We start from the raw sequence: 25,518 nt of genomic DNA on the forward strand, positions 1-25,518 counted from the left end.
TATCATCCTGACCAGCGCCTCCTCTATTTTTCAGTGCCTGGGCGAACGCTCTCCTCGGGCCGTCGCGCGCGCGCTCCGCGTTCACTCGCCGCTGCCGCGTGGTGGCGCTGTGCAAGTAGACTACGGGAAGCTGGCACTGAAGGGCCACGCGTATCACGAAGCTCACGAATTCGTGTTTGCATCCGAGTTTAATTGCATTTGTGCTTCTTGCAGGCTTTCACAGGTACATGGGGATGGAAAGAAACGCGAACATAGCGGTGCACTGTTTTCATCACGCTCTAACCGTGGTGGCAATAAAAGGTGCTAGAACTGTCGTTTACGAGCCGAAGATTTCATAGAATATAAGAAGCGGCGGCTTAAGAAGGATGCAGTAGCGTCACTCTTTGCAGACTACCATTCACGTTTGCAGCCCAAGGTAACAACTGAACCAAGCATGGCAAGTATCCCTAAATGTGACCGTGTTGCGTCCGAACAGTCAACGAATGCATGTAGTACTAGTAGCAACGCTGCCTCGCGATCACCGCCATGTGCATGCAGCGCTGACATTAGGTCCTGAAGCTGAAGAATCGGAGCCCATGGACACCCCATGCGCTACCGGCGAAACAACCGACAATCATTATGTACAGTGTCACAATAAATGAGTGCACCAGGCTGAGCAGGCTGCTCCATGCGACAAAGGCGTCCAGGTAGACAGCCATTCGGCCTCTACTTTGCTCACTACCGAAAGGGCCAAATGGAAGAGAAAAGAAAGAGAGCTGAGGAGCCAGATGCTGAGGCTACAACAATCCGTCGACAACTACAAAGACGAGGTCAAGCAACTGACAACAGGCTGCGCCATTTTTCACACCTTTCACATTGGCTCAACTTGAGAGTTGGCACTAGGACTGTATACTTGGACAGCGTCTGTTCACACACATCGGTCAGTGTTGCAGGAAGCGCACGGCATATGTGTTTGTTTTTCATACCACCATGATTTAACTGGTTTAAGCTCTGAAATGGTGGAATCACTTGGCATAGTTCTTTTTCTGGCACCAGCTGTTGCTTTCTCCCTGTGGCAACAAACTTAATTCTAAAAGCTTTACGAAGGAAACGGGCAATCACGTATATCCCTGGAAGCAGTCTAGTGACATTTCAGGCTATTTAGCGCATGAACTCCAGGCTTGCGTGTAGTGTGCTACAGCAGTAGACAGTAGCATGCATCGGGGAACGTTACTCACCCAAGCTTTCAGTATTAGCTCTTGGCAAATGCTGCTTTCGAAAATCGACTTTCAGACAGTCAAAAGCGAACGTAACTGTGACAAAACAATTTTCCGCACATCACGGGCATGCATTCTCTGGTATCAGGCTAGCAGACGACGCGCGAGCATCTCGATCAAATAGCCGCGAAAGACACATGCCTTTGCAATTGGCTGGTTGCCAAGAACAACAAGTGCTTCATAATTCCAATTTACAATTCATTATACTTTAAACAATGCGAATACAGCCGAAAACTGAACCATACAGCAGCTTCGAATGCAGCCAGAACATTCGTTTCCGTGAGCAACGACGCGACAGCTTGTCTATTACGGTGGCGGCGCCCGGCGGCTAAACACCGCACTAACGCCGATGGACGGTTCCCATTGCGCTCCGCTCCTTTGCCCAGGCACAGAAAAATAGGAGGCGCTGTCCTGACTGTCTCGGCTGCTGTACAGATCTCTGTAGAACTCTTCTGCTACCTCAACTATTCTATCCCTATTGGTTGTGACCTTACCTTCCTTGTCCCTTAATGCATAGATCTGATTTTTGCCTATGCACAGTTTTGTCTTCATAGCTTTGAGGCTGCTTCCGTTCTTTACAGCATGCTCAATTCTCTCCATATTATACTTTCTTATGTCTGCTACTTTACGCCTATTGATTAACTTCGAAAGCTCCGCCAGCTCTATTTTGTCTGTTGCATTTGAGGCTTTCATGGCTTGACGTTTCTTAATGAGGTTTTTCGTCTCTTGGGATAGCTTACTAGTGTCCTGTCTAACGACTGTACCCCCGACTTCCACTGCCCATTCCTTAATGATACTAGTCAGATTATCATTCATTGCGTCAACGCTAAGGTCAGTTTCCTCAGTTAAAGCAGGGTACCTATTCTGAAGTGAAACTGAATTCCTGTACTTTCCCTCTCAGAGCTAGTTCGTTAATCGGCTTCTTGCATATCAGTTTCTGCCGTTCCTTCCTCAAGTCTAGTTGAATTCTAAATCTTGCCATTCTATGGTAAGATTTTGTGTTGACATTGATAGCTACTGTGAGCAACCACTGTCACAATAAAACATTTATTCGGCAGGTTGAAAATAGGTTTTTAAAGGGACTGTCTACCGCTCTGAAAAATTTTTCTGATTGTGGTGAAAATGAGAAGGTCGTTCGTCACATCGGCGGCAACGAGCATGGCTTTGCACTGGCAGTGCACTGCATGGCAAGCATTTAATTTGAATGAAAAGCTCTCATGACATGTAGGGAACCAAACTTCTCGCAAAATGAAATTCTTCTTAGGCCTCTGGTCTTTTGTATGCCCCACAACTTGCTCTGTGGCTTGGAATTCTGTTATGTGGGATGTGGGTAACTAAAAGAAACTGCAGTGCTTTACTCATGACACCATTCACAGCTGTATGACTGTGGTACAACCTTTGCTATATCAAGGCAATCTCTATACCAACGAGTAATTGCTGCTAGCTACTTTGTTGAAGATAAGATGTCCAATCTAGTGTTGCCTGGTAAAGAAATACAAATAACCTTTTGTACTGGATTAGCAACTGCCTTTTGTTAACTGCTCGTTGGGTGCAGTTTCCCTCCCGGTATTCTGCACCACATTTTTTGTTGGCTTGTTGGTGGTCAGTGGTGCTCCATAAAATCCGCATAAGTTACGATACTACTTCGATCTCTGCAGTTTTATACACCAAATGCACTCAAAGCAACTTGTGAGTGTGAAAAACCTAAGCATGAGGGGATGTGAAGTGCAGTCTTGCACTTCATGCACTCGAAATAGCTTTCAGACTTTTTCTTTTGGTCTTTCTGTACTAAGCGCAGCCTCGGAGGGTGTAACTTCAGAGTTTGGTGGGATGTGGCGGGGAAAATGAGCCTATTGGGAAGCCTGAAGGCACATTGGTGAGGCTTGCACACTGGGCTTTTTGTCAGCCACGGTACATGGGGCGAACGGTGGACTCTATTTCTTCTGTGAGTTCTGTATAGCTCATTTGCCTTCATCTCAAATTTTAGTTGCAAGGCCCATTTCGCACCTGGAAAGCCACTGAAAAGATGTTTGCTGATGCTATCTTTCTCCCAACTCCACTCTGCAACTTTTGGCGCCTTCAGAGGCAGAGACTAAGATCTGTTCCTTGCTCCTCGTGAGTTAGCATCGTCATCTTTGTTGCTGTCGCTGTCAATGCTTTCATAGTCTAATGTCCAGTGAAAAATCCTCATCAAGGTGGTTGCTTTCAGCATCACTGTCAAGAATGATTGGAAGGATTTCCTCCTTTGAAAACCTCAACTTCTCGGTGTTGCCATGTTTACAATAACCGAAATGTCTGGATTCAGAGAACGTTTTCTATAGCCAGTTTCTCTCAGAACTGTGGGAGACCAAACAAAAAAAATGCTTGCAGTGTGCTGTGACCTATCAACAGTGTACAAGAACAAGCGCTTTCTAGGCAGCCGGTGCAGCGCTGGCCACTGATGCTTTGGCCTCTTGCATGGTGGCAGGCGCAGCGCCAGTTGTGGAAGCAAATGTTTAAAGCTCAGTAGGCTCTTAGGGAATTATTTTCTGAGCATCTGTCTAAAAGCTGCTGCATGAAATGTTTGGTGTCTTGCTACAGGTATATTCTGCATGTGAACGTACTAAGGCAAAGAGAATGAACAGTACATGAATGTCTGTGTCACTAATATTGTTACATTAATCAGATTATCTATTCACTCTTGGGTATAGGAGGTTTTGCTATAGCAGACATGTTTGCAGCTATGCTTGAGCTTTTGCACTCCATTCCTCAATTGATTTTGCCTAATGTGGCAAAGTAGTAAAACTGGTCATTGGTATTCTTGTTGTGCAGTCGACAGACGGCGCAAAGTTGGCACAAAAAAGGGCACTCGTGAGGAAGAGGTCCGCAAGAAGAGTCCCAGCCCAGCACCAAGTCCCGTGACAGCAGCTTGCCACAGCATCACAGTAGGCGTAGACGGTGAGCCGCCACCTTCCATCAAAGAGGAAAGCCCTCCACCCAACCCCCTGCCTTCGGGGAGCACAGTTCCCACCACATCCGCCAGCAGCAGTGAGCCACCAGCTGGGACCAGCGAGAGTCGTGGCGTGGATAATACTCAACCACAGCAGTGCACCGCTGATGATGTGCCGTGTGTGAGGGCACCTGAGGCAGCTCCTGCCGAGCGCCCTCATGAAGAGGGTGTTCCTGGCACGAGCTCGCCGCCGGCCACGATGCGCAGCAGTGCAGGACCCATAAAAAGCGAGCCCAGCGCGCGACCCTCTGACGGTCGTGCCTACCGTGACTCGCCTGGCCTCGCCGCGCATCTGGAGTCGCTGCAACAGCAGCAGCACGCCCGGCTCATGCAGCAGCAGCAGCAACAGCAGCCGCCACCACCACAGCAGCAGCAGCCTCCACCGGCGGGCCTGTACCCACCGCGTCCTGCAGTGCAGCAGCCTGCCGGTGCACGACCACTTGTCTATGGACTGCAGTCTGCCTCAGGCGTGCTGGGGCATGTAGACCCACTGAGCAGCCCGCTGGCCTACCAGCAGTTATTGATGGCCAATGCTCAGGGTCCATATGTGGACATGCTGTGGGGCCAGAAGATGCCTGGTCTGCCGCCACCCACCCAAACCGCCTGGACCATGGCACAGCTGCAGGAGGCACGTGCGACACAAGAGAGGCAGAACATGCTTGAAAGGTGTGTCATCACTGCATGTTTTACTGCGTGAATGAATTTGAAATGTAGAAGGGATCCCATTGAACTGCTTTGAAAGTTTAGCTGCTCCAACGAACACCAACAAGGTTCTTCTGTTGGTATTAATTAATAATTAGTTCTTAAGTTTAAGGTATCACTTGTAATAACATGCAGTCTGTCATTTCATTTTGGAATATTTTTAAGTCCGTCGGGTCTTGACCAATGTCTCATGGTGCTGGATCAAACAACAGCAGTTCCAGGATACTGTTCCTTACAAATTGTACTAAATTTCACTGTTCTAGGGAGCGCAGAGAAGAGGAGGAGAAACGGGAGCGGGAGAAGTCTGAAATGCTCGAGCGAGAGAAAGCAGAAAAAGAGCGGCAGGAGCGTCATAAAAAAGAGGAGCAGGAGCGTGTTCAGCGCGAAGCTGTGCAGCAACATTTTGAGGAGTCTCTACGTTTGGCTAGTCAAAAGGTGAGTGCTAAAAGTGTTTGATCTGTGCAGATGGGCGCTAGCTGGTGTTACAGTAATAGCCCCACATGTAGACCTCTGCAGCCAATTCATGCACCTCCTAGAAAAATATGTTTACCAGTCTGCCTAAAACTCGCAGCAAGTTCATTCCTCGGCTATTGGGGACTGTTAAATAAGATACACAAAGTAAACCAAGTATTTCAGTATCATTTGTTTTGGTTTGGTGACTTAGTGTCGCTGTTTTATGCCTTCCAGACATATGGCAGAATGATGTCTGTGGCTCAAAATCCACATCAAAATCATCTAGATACTCCCAAGACAGGTTGCATCGTACGTGGCATTACATGTCTTCTCTCTTGTCCCACTGACGGATACATTGACTTGCAGTGCAGTGGTGTAGATCTAGACAAGATATTTTCTGTGGTAGCATTGAACCATGAAATGGTCATTGCCATCTTGATCTGAAATACTGGCATACTTTTTTTTTCTCTTTTTATGGCCAACAGAGGGCAGGCTGGAGCCCTATCGCCAGTTTACCCTACTCAAAGGCTGCTGTGAGCACATCTAGCAGCTCTGTAATTACACAGCCCGACAAGCAACGTGACAAGCAAGAGATGGAGCATCATGAAAAGTAATCCTTTATTCAGTATATTTTTCTAGCCCCCTGTATATGTTTTACTTAAAGTATTTGCCGGCCATCTTGGCATATTTCAATATGTACAGTGTTTGCTCTAGGTATTCCCTGGAGGCCCGCATGCGACATGCGACTGATCAGGAACGATGGATGAACATCGTCCAACAACAGCAGCAGAGGTTGGAAATCCCAAGCCAGGCTTCTACACATCATCGGATCTCTCATAATGAAGTATGGATGATTTTCTGACCAAATTATGAAAGTAGTTAGAAGCTAATATTGCTTGGTGTTTTTTTACAGCTGAAGCCAAAGCTGGAGATCCCTACTCGATCATCGCCAAAGACAAATCAAATGCTTCCTGGATCTAGCCTGTCGCAGAAGGTGGGCAGTTCTGTTCCATCAACTTCATCAGTCACAGTGGCCACCTCGAAAGGGGAGCCTAGCTTCAACCTCTACGGTTACCAGCCATTTTCGCAGATGTACATAACTCCAGCTCAGCTCAAAGCCCGAGAGGAATCCAAGTCGCACCATAGGCATGTATTGATAAATGCTTTAGAAGAAAATTGATGATGCATGATTGCTAGGGAGTTAATAGTCGCACACATTCTCTTTTTCCAGTCAACCCATTGTGAATCGACAGCCCCTCGTTTCTTCACCTTCTCACTTGCCACGAATAGAAAAAGACCTGCGCTTTGACCGTTCAACAGCTCCTGGTGGCCAGAGAGGAAGTCCAAAGCCTCCAGTTAAAGATCGTGTTAGCCCAGCAATGTCAACACCAGGAACTTTTCGGCCATATGAGTACAACTCTGCAGGCCCAGCACCAGCCCATCAAGGCTCCCTCTCAAGGTGCCCCACAAATTTTCCTCAGGAGGAAGCTCAGAACCTTGTCAAGTGTTCACGGTCTCGTCAAGATTCTCCACTTAGCACACCATCCCCTGGGCCAGGCAGCTACAGCAGCACCAGTAGCAACAGCAGCCAATCGGCCAAGGCATCGCAGCCCTATTCATACAACTTGATCCAGCAAGGCCTTGTACCAAACCCTATCTACACACCAGCTACTCCAACTACACAAGGTTCCAAGCTGCACCCGCCTGGTGTCTTGCAGTCTTCCCCCACTGGCCAATCTTCTCCACAAAGTTCGGCACAGTACCTGCGTTCAGTACCGGGAATAACCACAGGCACTCCAGTCTGCCGGCCCGGTCAGCATCAGGAGCCCAAGTTGTCTTATGGCTCCATGCATGGACGTCCTGTTCCTCAGTCACGATCACCATCCATGCATCTGCCGCCAGCTAGTTCCACCCCTCCTAGATTGACACCGCCATTGCCACAGCCCTTGAACCTTCAGCAAGGTGCCCTGTCCCCAGGCAAACGCAAAGCTGCACGTGAACCTGAGCCAGCCAAGTTGCCACGGCTTGAGGAGAGTCCATCACCTGTTCATTGTTCAGTGCCTGCACCAGTGGCTACCCCACCAACAGGTGCCATGGCTCCAGAGACGGCTTCTCCATTGGTCTCATTGGCTGCTACAACATCTGTGCAGCTAACAGCAGCAACACCTATTTCTTCCCCCCAGCAAGATACTTTTCGGCCTTTTTCAGCTGTGACACCACAACAGCAGCAAGTGCCACCTGCTCAACAGCCACAGCAGCAGCCACAGCACCAGCATCCACAGCCACAGCATCCACAACACCAGCCACAGCAGACACAGCAGCAACCACCTCTGTCCTCATCTTCGTCTCAGCAGCCACCGTCTCAGCCTTCCTTGCAACAGCAATCCACAACCAGTCAAGACAGCTATCAGGCATTCTATAAGAAGGGTAGAACAAAGGCGAGGCCTCCCAATGCCCCTTCTCCAGCCTCTGGAGAGGATAGCAAGCCTGGAAGTGTAGGTGGTGGGTCATCCATTGTGCACGAGTCTGATTCTGACACACGAGTTACTCCAAGTCCTGCGCCAAGTACTTGTACGACAATCAGCAACAGCAGTAGCAACCACACAAAGCTGAAAAAGGCTTGGTTGCAACGGCATTCTGAAATCGAAGATAAGAAACCTCATGATGGAGAGGCACGTTTGGATGGCAGCAGTGCTTGTGCCTCACCTGCCAAGCAGGAACCAGTATCGATCAAGACTACCATTAATGGTCATGACACTGAAGCAGGTGGCTCCATGAGGGACGACTGCAGTTCCAGCTCTGCATCGGAGGCTGAAAAACCAGCAGTGAGTCGCAAGACAAGGACTACCAGAAAGCGAGGGGTTAACAGGGACAAGTGTGGTAGCAAGAGGCAGCGGGGGAACAGTGAGAGTAACAGTGATGCTGCTCCTGAAGAAATATGTCCAAAAAAGGAAGAAAAGCAAGAAATGATTTCTCGAAGACGAGGCAGAAGACCCAAGGGCATGAAGCATGATACAGCTGATGAATTGGCTACAGTGCCTCGGAAAAAGCAAGGTGAGGCATTTTTGTCATGAACTGGTTCGGAGGAATAGATTTGGAAATTATTCCATTTTTAAAATCTGCTAATAATGAGTTTGTGATCTCTACACAGAAGCAAACTTCGTCCTCTCTCACATCCACCAATAATTCTATTAACAGCAATTATAAATTTTCATAAAATACCAGGATTAGTTTTTGTTTTAAGTATTCACTTGTGGAAAAACCTGGCATAGGTGAAATTGTGTGCTCAGATGTAACATTCTTTTTGACAATGTTTTGACCTTTTTAAAAAGGTCAAAACACTGAGGTTTTGCTTTTAATTTGGCAGGTTTTATGAAAGCCTTTGCTTTTGTGCAGCCCTGTGAGTGTAATGTCAGCAGGTTATATGTCCAACATAAGGCCTACAAGATGCTTCTGCTGCTTTTGCCGACATGGAATGCTTGCAGTAATTTGACTGGAAAAACTATATCCGATTGTTTCGTTCTCAATAGAAAATGGAAATTGAAACAAAATTTTTTTGAGTAAGTTAATCTTTAAAAAATGCGAAAGAACCACAACAGACAGGTAGGAAGGAGACATGACGATGCGCTTCTAGCAACAGAAGCTTTAATCAATAGGGAAGAAAGATACATTACAAAAAACAAGATAAAGAAACAGACCACCGCAGAATGAATATGCATATAAAAGATAAAACACCAGGCACGTTTTTTGTCACCAGCCTAAGTTGTATCGAGGTAATCTACCTCTCTGCTTGATAGCGCTACAGACGGACAGCTTATACAAGAAACACCCGATTTAGAAATATAGGCAGCTTCAACAATTTCACGAGTCTTCTGAACTAGTGTATACGCTGTATAAGCTCTGGACTGAAGTCAAACAGAGCTGTTACTGTTTGATGATACTTTTATGTTTATCTGTAACTTTCTTTCTGTTTTTAATAGCACGATCAGCAGAAAAGCCAACCATCGCCCAACTGAAGAAGTCGGGCAAGCCATTTCTCCAGGATGCGTCTTGTTATGATGTTGCTCCAAAACTCCCAAAGTGTAGAGAGTGTAGGATGACACCAAACCAGAGGAACAAGAAAATGCCAAACATTTTCTGTCGCTTCTACGCATTCAGAAAGTAAGTTGCAGTGACTTTGCCATTGCTCAAAGAGGAGGTAAATTTTCTCGTTGCACATTTGACACTCTTTTACTTTCAGGCTACGCTTTGGCAAGAATGGCACTGTGCTGAGTGGTGGCTTCTCGGAGCCGACTGATGCTTCAGAAGAAGATTTAAAGCTGTGGCTGCCTCCATTGGATCATACACCCAAAGACTTGGATGTGACCACTGCAAAAATCATACTGTCCCACGTGGGCGACCAGTTTTGTGATCTCGTGGAGCAAGAGCGGGAAGCCCAGTCTCTACACATGGGCGAAGATAAGACCATATCGTGGAAGCGCGTTGTGCAAGGTGTGCGTGAAATGTGTGATGTTTGTGAGACAACTCTCTTCAACATTCACTGGGTGTGTCACAAGTGCGGCTTTGTGGTGTGTATAGACTGTTACAAGGCAAAGAAGAATGGTACAGTGAAAGGTGAGTGCATTGTAATATGGTCCCATGGTCTATTATTTATACTGTTGTGCCTTTTCAGCTGAGGACACGCCCCCGAAGGACAGGGATGAGTTCCAGTGGCTCCTGTGTGCCAACCGACAGCCACACGAACAGGATAAATTAATGATGACACAGATAATAGCTAGCACAGCTCTTTGGGACGTCAGCCAGGACCTGCACCGGACACGCCATGAGTGGAACATTCCGAGCTACTGCGGCTGTGGCTTGTGCAACAGTGATGGTGACTGCAAGAAAAACTCCTCTAATGGGCTGTGCAAGGTAGGCTACAGGGCATTTTTCTTTCTTCAATAATTTTTCTTTCTTTTTAAAATTAGTGCTTGTGTGGGAAGGCTCTTTCTGCTGGTTTGGTTTACTTAGTTTAGAACATGCTCTGGTAGTGGCTTATACCCCGGTCACACTGGCAAATTTAGTGTCATTTTGAGCGAGTGCACTTACGCTCACAGGGTGTCACTTTGGTGGCGCGCTGCTACACGAGAACGAGAAGTGCACTTTGGAAATGATGGCAGTGGCAATTGGTGGTTTAGTAGCGCAACATATATTTGTTATTTTTGGGAATGCTCGCTGTTTAATAGTGTATTATAGGCATGGACATAATTTACAGTAAACGTTGCACGCAAATGAAGTAAATATTGCAACCGCATAACATCATTGGTCATCGCGAGCCGAGACAAGACGGTGTCATATCAAAGACGAATCGGAAACAAAACTGGCAGACTCCGGTGCAGAAGGGACGCGTAGTGCTGACGGGTGTTTGGAGCATGTTTTGGCAGCACTCATTTGCTCCTCCCAAAGGCGTATGAGCGCCCATGTCTCTGCGTCGGACCACGTTGTCTTCGTGGAAGTGGCACCCGTGGCACACGCCATCGCAAATGACTAAAGAATGACTGACCTACACATGTGCAAGGAAGTACACAACGCGACGGATGCGGCCATTGCACGGCATGTGCTCCCGCATCCCCCTAGCGGACGTGACCGCAAACTGCCCGAGGGCAAGAGTAGCGAGAATTTTTGTTGTAGTACGATTTGTTTGAATACATGGCAGTAGTCCTAATAACAAGATCGATAGTCTAAAAATACCATGATCGCCGCATTTTGCATTAGCGTATTTATTTGCAAGCCACTACTACCGAGGCTAGACACTCCGTCGCAGCGAAATGAGTTTGGCGAACGCACTTGCCCGCAAGTGTACTTTGCAGCGAGTGTCACTAAGCATTCCTGTGTGACAGCGTGCAAATGACACTAGCTGCGAAGTGCACTCCCTCAAAGTGCACTTAAGTTGCCCTGTGTCTATGGAAGTGTGCAGTTCAGCACAATGTTACAGGTTAAATTTTTGCTCTAAAGCACTTGTATGGGTGCACATACTGTGTTGTTTTAGGACATTAAGACACCCCGCATTTTATTATTTACATCCAAAGCCAACATCTCCAAGAGCGATGATATAAAGCTATTATGTTGCTCCTTGATCACACAGATACATATGTCTTTTGCAGCAACTCATGAGTGCAGTCAACAAGTGCTTCTCCTCTGACAAGGAGGGCACTGCAGTCAACGGTGAAACAGGGCGTGCTGGAAAGCGCAAAAAGCAACCTGTGAATGGCGTCGCCAACACGTCCTCTGATGAAGTAGGTGGCAGCTATAGCTCGGACAGCGGAGGCTCTCCCCTGTCGGTCTTGGCAGATGTAGCACTGCACTCCTCTAGCAAAATCGATGACAAGAGTGATCAGCCGCAGGCGAGTGAAGGTGGTGATGATGAGAAAGGTGATGACTTTTCCACACTGCGTGAACTGCTCATTCGCCCTACTGGTGGCAGTGCAAAGAAGAGCCAGGTGGATGAAGCAGTGGCAACAACAGTGGAGCAAACGGTGGGCAAGAAAGATGAACAGCAGCTGGTGCATTTCTGCCGACGCTTCCCCAGCCCACAAAAGGGCCGTGAAGTCTTGCCTGTGCGTGTCTGCAGCCTAGCGGAGACCTCACTGCTCTACCCCAAGGTTCCCCATTCATGGCTCTGCGACGGCAAGTTGCTTGTTCTCCACGAGCCACGGAACAAGCACAACTTGACAGTGTTCCAGGAGCAGTGGAAGCGAGGCCAGGTTGGTGCATTTTTTACATAGAGCATATGAAACATGTTTTCTGGAAACTACTACATACCTGCAAACTCTCCCATTTGACTGGGAGACTCCTGAATTCTGACAAATCCTCCCAATTGCACGGGCATGGTTATACATTTCCCGAAAAACGGCTCCGACCCCACAGCTTTCCAGAGGCACCGCGGTATTCTCCCCACTAATTTGAAAGGTGGAAGGGCGCCTTTGGTTGTATGTACCTTTAATCCATGTAGTACTGCTGCCGTGTTTGTGTGTGGCATTTTTATTTGCAGTTTTGGTGTGTTATTTTTGTCTCAGTGAGGAACTCGCGATAACACCTCGCAATCGCGAGGCAAGCAATTTTTTTTTCCACATCGTACTGCAGTGCCTACCTGCCATACGGCTGCTGTTTTAGACACTGTAGGACTTTAGTAGTGTCTTCATGCTAACTAAATTTTTGTATGCACAAACTTTTTTAGTGTGTACAATGTACAACACACTGCGGAACGGTGTTTGACAGGGTTCATACAGGTCCTTAACCCTTTGAGGGTCGAATTTTTTCGCGAAATCCAGTCCAAAAATGTGTAATTTTTTTATTGCTGAAATAAATTCTTCAGACGATTCTATTTAAGAAAAAAATTGTCTAAAATTTTTTTTCGTGACCGTAAAGTGACAAAAAATTCAGTTTTGTTGCTACATACATATGGTTTATTCGTAGTAAAATCAAGCAGAATCCTAAAAAAAAAAAAGCTTCACAGTTTTTTATGAATAAAAATTATGCAGTGTATTAAAGATAGCTCACAAACATACAAAAATAAGTGCACCAGAGTACGTTTTCGGTTAAAAACGCTCGTGCTCTAACACTAATACCTTTTCAGCGTGTGATAGTCATTGAAGCATGGCTCCCCGCGCACGCGTTTCAGATGTCGCTCCTTGATCGTCATCGGAGTCTGAACTCGTCAAAAAATCCTCGTCTGACGAACTGAAATCCAATGAATCATATTCTGATCGGCAATTGGGGAATAGTCCGCATCGGAAGAATCGCTGCTCGACTAACCGGCAGCAGCGCAACCGACGCGCGCTTCCATAGCATGAGCGAACTGCTTCAGTGAGCGCACGGAAGAAAACTCTATGGTTCTGCGCCCGTCCGGAAAGCAAAACGAGTGAAAAAGCTACAGTAATACTTCGTCTTATCGCCAACAAGACGTAGTTAGTTTTTCCGAGAACCCAAAACAGGAAACGCAATCACGGCGGCGTCGTTTGTGTAACTTAGCGCCGCGCGGAAACAGATGTAATCGCGCGCCGGGGTGCAATAAATGAGAGAGTAACAAGCGGTCACCCTTTGAGAGATTATAAACCAAACAGCCATCAGCTTTGCGGGCGCAACAAGCGAAAACCACCCGAAGGACGAAACCGAAACGAGCCAGACCGCGTGCGCGCGTTCTGATGCGAGACTACAAGCCGCCGCGCCTCTTTGGAAAGAAAACAAAAAAAAGACGGAGAGACATTGGCGCATTAAAAAAATTACACGTATTCCCGAAGCGTGGCAGCACATTCCAAGCAAGAGAAATGGGAGAAGGCGCGCGTTTGAAACCAAACCGCGCCGCGGGCGCTCTCGGTTGCGCAAGCGATAGCCGGCGCGCGGTGCACCGTTTTGCGAAGCATAAAAAAAGCAACAACGGAGACACATCGGTGCATGAAAAAAATTCCACGTATTCCCGAAGCGTGGCAGCACATGCAAAGCTAGAGAAATGATCGAAAAAGGCGCGCACTTTAAACCAGCTGCATCGCGAATGCGCTCGGATGGGCATGCGATAGCTGGCGCGCCGTTTTGGGAAGCAAAAAAAAAATACAACGGAGAGACATTGGCGCATGATAAAAATTGAGCACGTTTGAAATGCACAACGAGCACACATGTGCAGCCTTGACACCTTAGTAATAGGTTGCATTGGCTTTTTGCGGTTGTGTAGTGTAGTTGGCAGCATCCTTCATTAGTTTCGCTTTCAAGGAGCTGCTGGCACCTTATCAACAAATTAGTGCGAGATATTGAAGGAATTCTGTGAGTGCAAGGCATCATAAATGCAGTATTCGTTGTCTTTCACATTACCACACATGAATTATTGCACATATTCCTCTGTGCTCAACAGCAGCACAGAGTGGTACTTGCTTATGATTATGCCCTGTTTCTGCTTTCAGTTAAGCTTCGTAATGGTAATCGTGTAGTATGGGATAAAAATGGCAATTTTTTGCAGTACTGCAGTGCTTTCAGTTAATATACGTAATGTTTAATAATGGTAAATAAAAATTTTCTTTTGCCTCTTTTTCAGCCGGTACTGGTCACTGATGTTTGCAAGAACTTGAATATGTCACTGTGGCATCCTGATGGTTTCTGCCGAGATTTTGGTGAAGTACGAAATGACCTGGTGAATTGCCGGAATGGCAGCATCCTTCCAAACCAGCCAATGCGGAAGTTTTGGGAAGGCTTTGAGAACTTTAGCAAGCGCATGAAAGATGAAGATGGAGAATATATGCTGCTGAAGCTGAAGGACTGGCCACCTGGTGATGACTTCAGTGACATGCTGCCCAGCAGGTTCAACGATCTCATGAAGGTGTTGCCACTACCAGAGTACACTCACCGGGATGGAGTTTTCAACTTGGCTGGGCGGCTGCCGGAGTGTTTTGTCAGGCCAGACCTTGGGCCAAAGATGTACAATGCCTATGGTACGTTCATTCTGTTTCTTTTCCAGATAGCTGCTTTGTTATATCGTCATAGTGTGTGAGAAGGCATCGTGCATTGTAAACACAACAGGGCCTTTACTGTACCTTCATTTCAAAATGGGGATTAGTCTACCTGCAGAAGGATACCATGTAAATATCCACCCATGGCGGACACCATCCCTAGTGCCTTGTGTGCAGCTTACTTAGAAGCTTACTTAGAAGGTGCCTGCCACATTCTTTCTTAACCACAAACAATAGGTGGCAGCACTTTTTCAGTGCGTGTCACCATTGCTTATAAAACTACTTGCAGACATAAGACTGTGACAACTGCATGCAAAGAAAGTTAATGTGCTAAAAACGAGTGTAAAATGTCCGTATTCACTCGCATATCTTCTGCGTAATGTTGGCACCATAAGAGGCGATGGCAGTAACGCCATGTGCTCACCACTTTGCATGACAACCATCACACCCTCTCAGCATTCACACTGGCAGCAGGCACAAACTGTAAAATGTCCTGCACTGTTTCTATAATTTTGGCATAAATGTACATTATCCTAAAGAAATTTGGCTGTTTACAATTAGTTTTATCTTATTTTCAGCTGCAATGTATCGCTGATAATATGGCCTCTAACAAAACTATAGACTTTTATTGTGATAGCAGTTGTCGGGGCACCCTGAGCGAAACCTTGTTGACAATGTTGCTGTGGTGGTCTGTTCGAGTAGTCTGGAGCTTGTGCACAGTACATACTGATCAGCGTGCCTTAGCAGGGGAGAGAGGAGGCAAGTGCGACAAGAGGGAGATAATGCAGGTGCTGCGTGCATCTCCCATTTTAGTCGCTGTGCAAAAAGTGGTACAAGTATCCAGTGGTGGGAAACCTGCGCCAATCTGCGCCAACTGGCAATTGCTGCTCCACACTGCTCCAAAATGGTCTTTTTTGCCTAATTTGCGCCATTGCTGCGCCACAACGTGGTTTTAGGAACCGAAACTAATGTTTCGTGGACAGCGCGCTTCGTGAGTGAATGTACGTCGTGGTCGCCATCTTGAGCTGCTGCATTTGTTAATGGCGCCACTAGCGTCCCAGCCGTCGTGACAGCCGAGGCAATCCAGTTCAGTATCAGTGGCAACGGTACAGCAGCACTAGCACCACTAGCACCCTAGCTACCCTAGCAGCACTGCAACCGCGCCGCAACCTTCGCTTTCTGCAAGCGACGCGCACTCCTCGATGCTGATGCTCTAGTGCTCGTGGCAGCGGACGGAGGTGCGTTTGTGTTGTCGCCTAATAAAAGCGTGCAGTATGGTTACGACAGAGCTATGCTTGCTGTGCCGTATGCGTGCGTTTATCGTAATGGCATGAGTGTAGCGTGGTTTCTGTGTGCACGATCCGCAACGATGAACTCCGCAACAGCGAACTGCTTTCGTTTCTACAAAGCGGTGCGCGTGGAAACTCGGTCCGGCACAACGAGCAGAAACTATCGGCGGCTAAATGCGTGCAGTAGGCCTAAAGCAGCGTGACGCGACAGGCATGCCCGAGAAGTTAGGTCGTTAGGTGCATCTATAAACGTTGGTTAGGTGAATATGCTTATTGCGACAGGGTTGTCAGCGATACGTCATACTGGCGCGGTCGTCGGTGGCCGCCACCTCACATTCGTTCTTTCCCTATGCTTGCATCGTTGCAATCGCGCGGAAGTAGGAATCATTCATCGACCGATTTCCGTACTTCTCGAAAAGGCGGAAGACACTGTCGCGTCAGCAAGTTCAGCGGCGCAGTAAACTTTTATGGCGTAAAACGTTATCGCGGCACGCGACAGCGGTAGGCCGATAAGTTGGCGCTCGTTTCTTGGCCCGTGTCAGCCAGTTGGCGCGTGTGACGGTGCAAGTTTTAGTGAGCGCGGGCCAAGCAACAACCGCCAACTTATCAGCCTACAGCTGCAACGAAGCCGGCGAGTCGCGGCCGCAGCTGATTTCGTTCGGTCAAACCACGGCTTATGCTGGCTACCATGGCTGAGAGCAGCACGATCACGGCGCGCGAGTGCGCTAGTCACGTGGAATTTTTTTTTTCGCGGGCTTTCTTTGCAGCTTGGCTAAATTTTTTGGCAGCTTGGCGAAATTCTAGGCTAAATTTTCTTCCTCTGTGTGTTTCATGAAAAGTCCGTGCCTGCTCCAAACATAGGGGTAGCTGCTCCAAAAGCAGATTTTGCCTGCTCCAATGGCTGCTCCAAAATGCTGGAAGGCATTCCCACCACTGAGTATCCTATCTTGTAATCTACCATGGTTCCGAAGGCTCGGTCAACTGGTCATGTCATGTCGCAAGGCACAAGAAACAGCACGGAGCAACTGGATAAGCGCCTGGACTGGTACTTCGGACTAGCACCATTTCTTGCAATGAAGCCGTACTAACAAGGTCAAGTCCACGACCTTTTAAATTACTTCATGAACTCTGCCTTGTGCCATGAGACTGCAGTTCATTTGTTTATGCTTCATTCTTCAAGTACGCAATCACAATAAGATTTCTGTGCAAAATGAACTATAGACAGAGACATTGTTCCCGTCATGTTTTCCTCTCTCTCTCTAAATTTGTAGGAACGATACAGTTAATGCGCCCTGTGGCTTTAACTTGGTTTTTTCTGTTTTTGCAGGCTCTGCGCTTTACCCGAATAAAGGCACCACTAACCTACATCTGGATGTCAGCGATGCTGTGAATGTTATGGTTTATGTTGGAATTCCCAAGGATGGGAAGGATGAAGAACACATCAATGGTAGACTTGCCACTTTCGTCCTTGATTTTCTCATAAATTTAATTCTTGTAGATTGAGTGCATGCTACAGTTAATTGGCGACATTCCAAGCAAGCATACATTCCACTTTTTTCAGCCGCACTGAAAGCAATTGACGAAGGAGCTTGTGATGCCCTGACACGAAAGAGGGTCAGAGAAAAGAATGCCAAACCTGGTGCTCTTTGGCACATCTACAATGCCCGTGATGCTGACAAGATCAGAGATCTGCTTAATAAGGCAAGTCATGGCTCCATGCTTACGGTTTTGCCACAGTCCTACAGGATTAACACCGATAAATTAATGAATTGCTTTTGCTAGTGCAAGGTGTACAGTATTGGACAGCAGCCATTGTACAGAGCTCTACTGTAGCTTTAAAAAATGGTGCTACTGTATTCAGTCAAACCTCGATGCAACAAAATCTGCAATGCACCAAACTATTTCTCAATCTTGGCTGCATTGAATGCAATGTTTTCATCTTAGTGAAGCAACTTTGTGAAGCAGTTTCTATTTAGCAAAATTCTCGTGCATTGCATGCACACGCATTGTCTCTCGGGATGAATGAATAGCTGACAGACATTGGTCGCAAGAGAGTATCTTTTCCATGTGACCTTTTGCATGGAAGTGTTGCCAGCAGGCACTAGCAAACAGAATGAAATGCATAGCCATGTAAGCATTTTTTGCTACATGAAAGTTAACTGTACCCCAGAACTTATTGTGTGCCGACACCACACTACGCCAAAGTTAAGTCCAGCTGACCATCGATTACGAGTTCGGCATGATGCCCTTACAATAACCATTGTAATTGCACAAAAACGTGATGGCAACTTCCAACAGACATGCGAGTAAGACTTCATTGCCACAATGCCATCGCAGTGTCTTGTGTGTGTCATCTAGAGCCATTCTAATGTGTACTGTACGCTTTCAATAGGGAGCCCATGCTCAAGTTTGCGCAGCCTTGTCCACTACCCTAGCAGAGAGCGATCACACTGCCGCTTGCTCGGAGCAGTCACACTTAGTTTCTCATTCTGCGTGCAGCAAAAGTGCTGCTTGAGGCCTTTATCTAAGTTTTCTCGTTATGGCTCCACTCCTTCGTCGTCTTGGAAAACAGGCACACAATACTTTACGTTAGAACCGCCCATTTAGTGTATGTTTCTTAGGCAAGTGGTGTGAGGAGCGGTGATGGCAGGCATGGATTACAGCAGTTCACAGAATCAAGCGATGCTTGTTACTATGAACTAGGAGAAATGCGACGTCTGTGCTTATTTGCAAGGGAAGTGTGTTGGTGAACCAAAAGTACAACAAATAGAAACAGTTTTACATTTAATGAATATGTGCTGACTGTATGAGTCAACGAGGCTACCCATTTGTAATATGGCAGCAGCGGAACATATCAATACACTACAGTGTAAATATCGTACTGTGAATACCACACGTTTTATTGGCAGCGGTATATTTTTTGTTGCTGCTCAGCGTAAATAAAAGTTGCATGTTTACACTGACCGATATATTTATATTAGCCTTGTGTGCAACCAGCCACGACTGCTTAGCTGGTTGAGGCGTCTTGTTGCTGAACACAATGTCGTGGGATCGATTTTTGGCCAACGGTGGGTGTGCTTTGACGGGGGCAAAGTGCAGTTATACCGGTGTACTTCGATTTTGGTGCACATTAAAGAACCCAAGGTAGTCGAAATTTATCCAGAGTCCTCTGCTACGGCGTGCCTCCTAATCATATCATAGTTCTGGCTCGTAAAACACCAGAAATTGACCTTGCATGCACATCTGCCACTGGCAATGTACACGTGCCGCTTTGGGTCAGTCGACTAAGTAATCTACGAAAAGAACCAAAGCAGCTTTACAATTATTGAAGTTTTTTGTGAGATCAGGCGTAGTCACAATCGGGAACAAATATCAGCGTGATCATGAAAGAGGGGTGTTGCTAGAGCCAAAGTTTCTACAAGCGGACTTTTATTCAAGGCTACAACTGCTTTTCTTAGTGCGTGTGTCTATATGCTTTGTACCCTCTCCTTCAACCCAAAGAAAAGAGGAGGAAAGGGCAGAATGGTCCGGCTCCAGCAAAACCCCGTGTTCACAAATTTTTCGTCTCGTCAGGCTTCTATCTTCCCCTGCACAATTAGCATTGTATAATATGATGCTGACCAAGCGAGCTGTCTGAACAACCTAAGCGACGCTAAAGCTAGTGCACGTGGTGCGCAATCAGGCATCGATATGATCTGAAACTCGCCGCTGCAGGAAACACATACAGTCATAGTGGTCATTATGTGTCATTGCCCACATTATTATACGGACAAAGCGAGCTGTAAAAACTGCCAAGGTGGCATTAAAGTTATCTATCAGATTTTGTTGCCATCCGAAGCAAACCTTGGCAAAAGAAACTAATGCAACTGAACACTGCACATTACAATGCTGCCAGCAACTCAACAGGTCAGGCATAAATATGAGATGTTCACATTCCACTCATTGGTAATGCAAAGCCGCACGACAAACTTGGCATACAAGCAATCTGATTTCAAGAGACAAACGCTTGCAAACACGTGGTTGTTGTTTGCCAACAGCTCCGAGCAGACACCACTGCCGCAATGCAGGTACATTTTATCAGCCACATACCGTATATTGCCGATTATAAGTCGATGTTTTTTTTTATAAAATGAGCTTCCAAAGTTCGGGGGTCGACTTATAATCGGAGTTGACCTACACGCGGAATCGTAAAGTCGACTTATCTGTGGGGTCCGACGAAAGGTCGTCGTTGTCCTCTGATTTCCTGCTATTCGACGCATCGATAACATCAGCCACAGAGGCAGAGAAGTCGCAGCAACAGCTCTCCCCCAATGCGCAAGCGCCGCTTCCGGAGCTGGACATTTTTTCGATCTGCCACGACGATAGCAAAACTATAGCGAAACTACGGAGCGAGTTTAAAAATCACCGCCGCGCGCCATTAATGCAAACTGCTTGGGAAATGCGGTCTCCAAAGCAGCATTTCAAACCTTTGATAGAGGGCGAATGATGCTCTATGAATAAAGAGGAATTTACCTTGTGATTTGCCCTGCAGTTTTGTTTTCATACAATAGAAACGATTCGTTGACAAACCATCGGCATCTGTGTGGGCTGGCAACACTTCGCGGGGAACTAAACCACATGACCAGTCACATGCGCCCACAAGCATCTTCGCGTCTTTTTTGCACTCACGCCTGTTCACCATTTCTGCATTTCGCTTCGCTTGCAAGCAGTGGTGTGCGCGATTTGCGACGCTGCCAAACGGACGCCAAGATGCCACCGCTACGCCGGCAACAGTACGGCGCTGCTTTCAAGAGGCAAGCAATCCTCTACGCAGAGTCTGAAAGCAACGGTGAAGCAGGGTGCAAGTTTGATGTGTCGGAAAAGTGTGTGAGGGAATGGAGAAAACAAAGGACCAAGATACTCGCGTGCGCTGCTACACACGTTCCTTTCGCGGACCGAAGCCATTGAGGAGGCGGTTCGAGATTGGGTTCACGACCACCGGCACCCATTCCGACGGCGAGCAGCAGCAGTGGCTCACACGATGGCAATGACTGTGACTGCGTCATTCTCTCAAGCGACGACGAGTCGTAAGCAATGTTTCACGAGCAAATAAATGTTTCTTTGCATCACTCCCTCTTCTGAAAAACTTATTGGTGAGCTATGGCCGCAGCATGAGGCTGTGTTCGAAGTCAACTTTTTTTTCCCCTAGAAGGGGTTGCAAGTAATAGGAGTCTACTTATCGGCAATATACGGTAATTGCAGAACTCGTGTAGTCACCTCAATATTCACATTGTTGAAATTGTCTGTTCACCATCGACATGAAACGGCATCGCCCTCGACGACCTGCTCGGTGCCGCAAAGGTGGTCGATCAAACAATCTCCTTCGGTGATATTCACCATAAAAGTGCTTTTCAATGTTCGAAAATGTTTGAAATCTTTTTAAAGCCTGAGAATGCAGCCGATTTACAAGGCTGCACGTGTGGCGCCGTCCAGACAACTGTGCGTGTGGCACGTGTGAATGTGCCGAGAGCGCACAGTCAAGGGCAGGTTTAACATAGTAAAGTTATCTGGTGTAATCGGTGAGGGATCTGCTGTGCTCCAAATAGTTTGGTTAATTTCAACTGCTCATGAAGGTCACCTTGCTTGTGGTACAGGTGGCACTGGAGCGTGGCGAGAAGCTAGAGCCCCACCATGATCCCATCCATGACCAGAGCTGGTATCTGGATCACGAGCTGCGTGAGCGCCTTTTCCGTGAATATGCCGTTGAGGGCTACGCTGTTGCCCAGTGTCTTGGAGAAGCAGTCTTCATACCAGCAGGTGCCCCACACCAGGTGTGTGTCATTTTTTGCCCTTGAAGTGTCAATTGTGGATATGGTTACATGTTGAATGAGCACATCATTAGACTTAAGTGAGCACTTGGCAATGGCTAGTAGAACTAAATGAGACTAAGTGGGAATCTTTACCTTTCATAGTTTAGAGGTGTCATGACATCCTGTCTGATCAACATTCATGGTATCCCAATGCTGCTGAACTGTGTATACACTTAAAGAGCAGTGTTCTTGATGCTGCATTGAATACGCAGAGAATCTGTGAAATTTTGTGAAACCTGAAAAAACCGTAGGTGCAACAGTGCACCTCATTAACACTTAAAATGCATAAAGTTGTAAGTACAGTTGCACCTGTATAAAGGGGATCATGAAATAGTCAACTGCCAGTTCTTCGGACATGCTTGAAGATCTAGACACTTTCGTGGCACCGCCACAAGTCCCGTGGATTCTGTGTGTAGAAATGTAGGAAGTTCCAGACTCTGGTACTCCTCTAGTTTTCGATTTTTCGGACTTTCTGCTCAAATTTGAGGTCTTAAGCTGCCACCACTGCCGTGGCGATCATCTCGCGGGCTCAAACCAGAACTTTTGCGAGTCAATTTGTAGCCGTAGCTGATTCTAAGGTCTGCTTTGCTGCAATACTAATGTGTCTTGAGGTGAAGCATACTGAGAATTTAACGGGGCCACAGTCATAGTCATAGCACAGTACTGCAACTCCTTACGGATATGCACAAGAAATGCGCAGAGTCATGATGGCAGCAGGTGGCAAATGTGCCAGTACGATTAATCGCTCGCAACCCTGTGATAAGCATCTTCAGCTAACCGCTCGGTCGTGCATGTGGCCTGGCGCAGTTGTAAATGTAGTGCACGCTTTTAATAGGCGAGAGCCCAAAGATGCCAGGCCACCATTCACTCCTGCCTCTTTGTGCGAGACTGCTCAGTGCACCGCAAAAGCATGTTGCTTTCAGGAATGAAAATGGCACACCATCTCTGCGCCCTTGTGCGGTCAGGAACAGAGTGGGCATGGCAAAACCATGCGAACAATACAGCAAGCGCCTCGGCAGTGACTGTGTGAGTTTAGTAGGTGATGTGCTACACACAACTAGGAACAATCAGCTGGGTTCCCAGCAGGAACCAGACATACTCACAAGAGCCTGTGCGAGCACAAAAGTGTCTAATAAGTATACTGGCAGGCCTTCAGAGATTTCGCAGCCCCTAGGGTGTCCGAAAAACCCCACATTGACTGTATTGCAATATAGTCACTGACTGTTTATTCGGACTCAAGGGGAACAGTCAGAAAGTCTGAATAATCTAGATAGTCTGAAACAAAAAAAAAAAAGAAAGAAAAACGCAAAAAAAAAAGATTGCCTGAAAAAAGTACCTTTAGTCCTACTGGGACAGGAAAATTCGATTTGCTACCGTACACTCGCACGCAACCAGCTCAGCCTGCATATCTGCCAGTGTCTGACCGAACCTTGGTGCATGAGACGAGAGTTAGGGCATGCGCAAAGTCTGCAGTTGATAGCTTTGGCATGGACAGCACTTTGTTGGAGTCTCTGTCCACTTGTAACGATTTAGCGAGCCACACGGCTCGTGTCTCTACAGTCTTACTTCTCAAGAATCTGATAGACGATCTCGTCATACAACTTGCCACAGGGTTCGACAACACTGTCAAAGTTGGCAGACTTTCCACTTGACGAATAGCATCCGCTTTCTTCACCATCGTGGCAGTCTGGTTATTGCCACGTTTTTTGTTGATCTTGATGGCACAGACAGCACAAGTGGCATCGGAGCCATTTCATACTAAGTGTGATGACTGGATGAGATCATGTAGCAGCAGATAAGGCTTAGCTCAAGAAACAACTGACAATGCTTAAGTTTTGTGGCTTGGCTTGGCTTGCAGTTTGGCCGCTGTAGACAGTCAATGGGTACAGCACAGAACTCTCTGAATCCAGAACATAGTGACTACTCCGTTCAGCCAATGAAAGCATAGCTTCGAAATAGGCAGTTGTTACCTTTGAGGCTGCAACCGCAACTTTTCAGTGCTGGCACCGAAAAATCTTAACGGCTTGTTGTAGGCCGTACAAACTATCGGTCGTGGTTATTCATTACATCAATGAAACGAGTGGTGGTGTCACAAAGGTGTTTGAAAAAAGGAGCACATCCGAATTTCCAGCATCCAAATAAACGGTCCGCGACTGTATTAATTCCAACTACAAATTTTGCCCGTCCGAAACTTAGCTGAAAACTCTGCATGATCTCTCGCTGCGATTGTGGAAGACGGGATCACCTATATCAGGTCTGAAGGCCTTTTGCATTCTTGGAGCAGTTTGGCAGTCCCCTTTTGAATAACGAATGACCGCATGTAGTATGCTTCACTGTATAACTAGTTCGCTCCGCTATTAGTATTAAATGCATTTCCGTTTGTGTGTGTTGAAGCTTACTAAAGCACATTCATAACTATGGAGAGCAAGTAAAACCTGCTACATGAGCCATTCACATTACTAGATCTACGGAACCTTGGCTGCACTTACTTGTGACGGGCTTCCAAGTGAGCAAATCTGAAGGTCTATTACTTTTGCAGATCGAAATTGCAATCTGTTTTGATTTAGCGTTCTGCTCTATTCCATTCATAAAAGGCACATCCTTATTTCTACGTATCACAGGTGGTCAGCTTCTGGCATGTACTCATTGGTTGTGAATTCCTTGAACATGGCTGGTATACGTCTTGTGTTTATCCTCGTAACAGACATAAGCTGTGGCACACAAGTGTGGTGTTAACCTCTATATGCCCAAATTTAGAAAAAATTACAAAACAAATATTTTTTTTCACAAAAAGTATACTTCTACCCTCAATAGAAAGCACATGTTCTTTATTTACTGCCAGGTAAACGCAACACTGTTTTTCAAGCCGTCCTATACATAGAGGTCACTGGGCATTAGGGGTGCTCTGTGTCGGTGTGGTAAGCCTTGAAACATTTCACGTGCACAATTGCACTTCTTCCTCTCTATGATGTAATTCATACAAAGCACGTGTTTGCCCGGAGAAAGCGGTCGGCATTTCGCGTGCACTTCTTCCTCTCCATGACGTCTTTCACACAAAGCACGGGTTTGCCCGGAGAAAACGGTCGGCACGTGGCAGCATGAAAAGCAAGCAATGTCTAGGCTTGCACACGTGGAGAACGAGGCCTGCTTGATGTCCTGTAGGTGGCGCTAGTCATCAGCTAAAGGAATAGCGATGTTAGAGTGCATCAAAGAAGCATCTTATATGTAGGACACTGGGCATATATGGGTTAATTGCAATTTATGCCCGTGAGTGCTAAAGGACTTTGTGAATCTCTTGCATCTTTCTCTTTCTCAGGTGCGAAACCTGCACAGCTGTATAAAAGTGGCTGAAGACTTCGTGTCCCCAGAAAACATTGCTCACTGCTTCAGCTTGACCAATGAATTCCGTCAGTTGTCTGACACCCACACAAACCACGAGGACAAGCTTCAGGTAAGCAACTATGCCCTATTTATTTCACAGACAAGTTGTACCGTAGCAAGGAA

At 46.8% G+C, this 25,518-nt stretch overlaps 1 protein-coding gene across 2 annotated transcripts in view; it reads left to right on the forward strand.

The window, feature by feature from the left end:
- Nucleotides 1–25,518, forward strand: part of LOC119379177 (probable JmjC domain-containing histone demethylation protein 2C) — a 230,472-nt gene that overhangs the window by 199,927 nt on the left and 5,027 nt on the right. The window contains exons 8-23 of one of the 2 annotated variants that reach the window (XM_037648384.2): nucleotides 4,068–4,911; nucleotides 5,211–5,382; nucleotides 5,635–5,709; nucleotides 5,886–6,010; nucleotides 6,115–6,244; nucleotides 6,314–6,546; nucleotides 6,632–8,454; nucleotides 9,381–9,561; nucleotides 9,641–10,014; nucleotides 10,073–10,311; nucleotides 11,544–12,143; nucleotides 14,465–14,858; nucleotides 17,493–17,612; nucleotides 17,727–17,866; nucleotides 21,799–21,975; nucleotides 25,331–25,465. In XM_037648384.2, the coding sequence (XP_037504312.1) occupies nucleotides 4,068–4,911; nucleotides 5,211–5,382; nucleotides 5,635–5,709; nucleotides 5,886–6,010; nucleotides 6,115–6,244; nucleotides 6,314–6,546; nucleotides 6,632–8,454; nucleotides 9,381–9,561; nucleotides 9,641–10,014; nucleotides 10,073–10,311; nucleotides 11,544–12,143; nucleotides 14,465–14,858; nucleotides 17,493–17,612; nucleotides 17,727–17,866; nucleotides 21,799–21,975; nucleotides 25,331–25,465 (5,762 nt within the window). The remainder of the gene's footprint in view (nucleotides 1–4,067; nucleotides 4,912–5,210; nucleotides 5,383–5,634; nucleotides 5,710–5,885; nucleotides 6,011–6,114; nucleotides 6,245–6,313; nucleotides 6,547–6,631; nucleotides 8,455–9,380; nucleotides 9,562–9,640; nucleotides 10,015–10,072; nucleotides 10,312–11,543; nucleotides 12,144–14,464; nucleotides 14,859–17,492; nucleotides 17,613–17,726; nucleotides 17,867–21,798; nucleotides 21,976–25,330; nucleotides 25,466–25,518) is intronic. The other variant, XM_037648386.2, reaches the window with a different exon arrangement.

Source organism: Rhipicephalus sanguineus, chromosome 1 (genome assembly GCF_013339695.2).
Source record: "Rhipicephalus sanguineus isolate Rsan-2018 chromosome 1, BIME_Rsan_1.4, whole genome shotgun sequence".
NCBI lineage: Eukaryota > Metazoa > Arthropoda > Arachnida > Ixodida > Ixodidae > Rhipicephalus > Rhipicephalus sanguineus.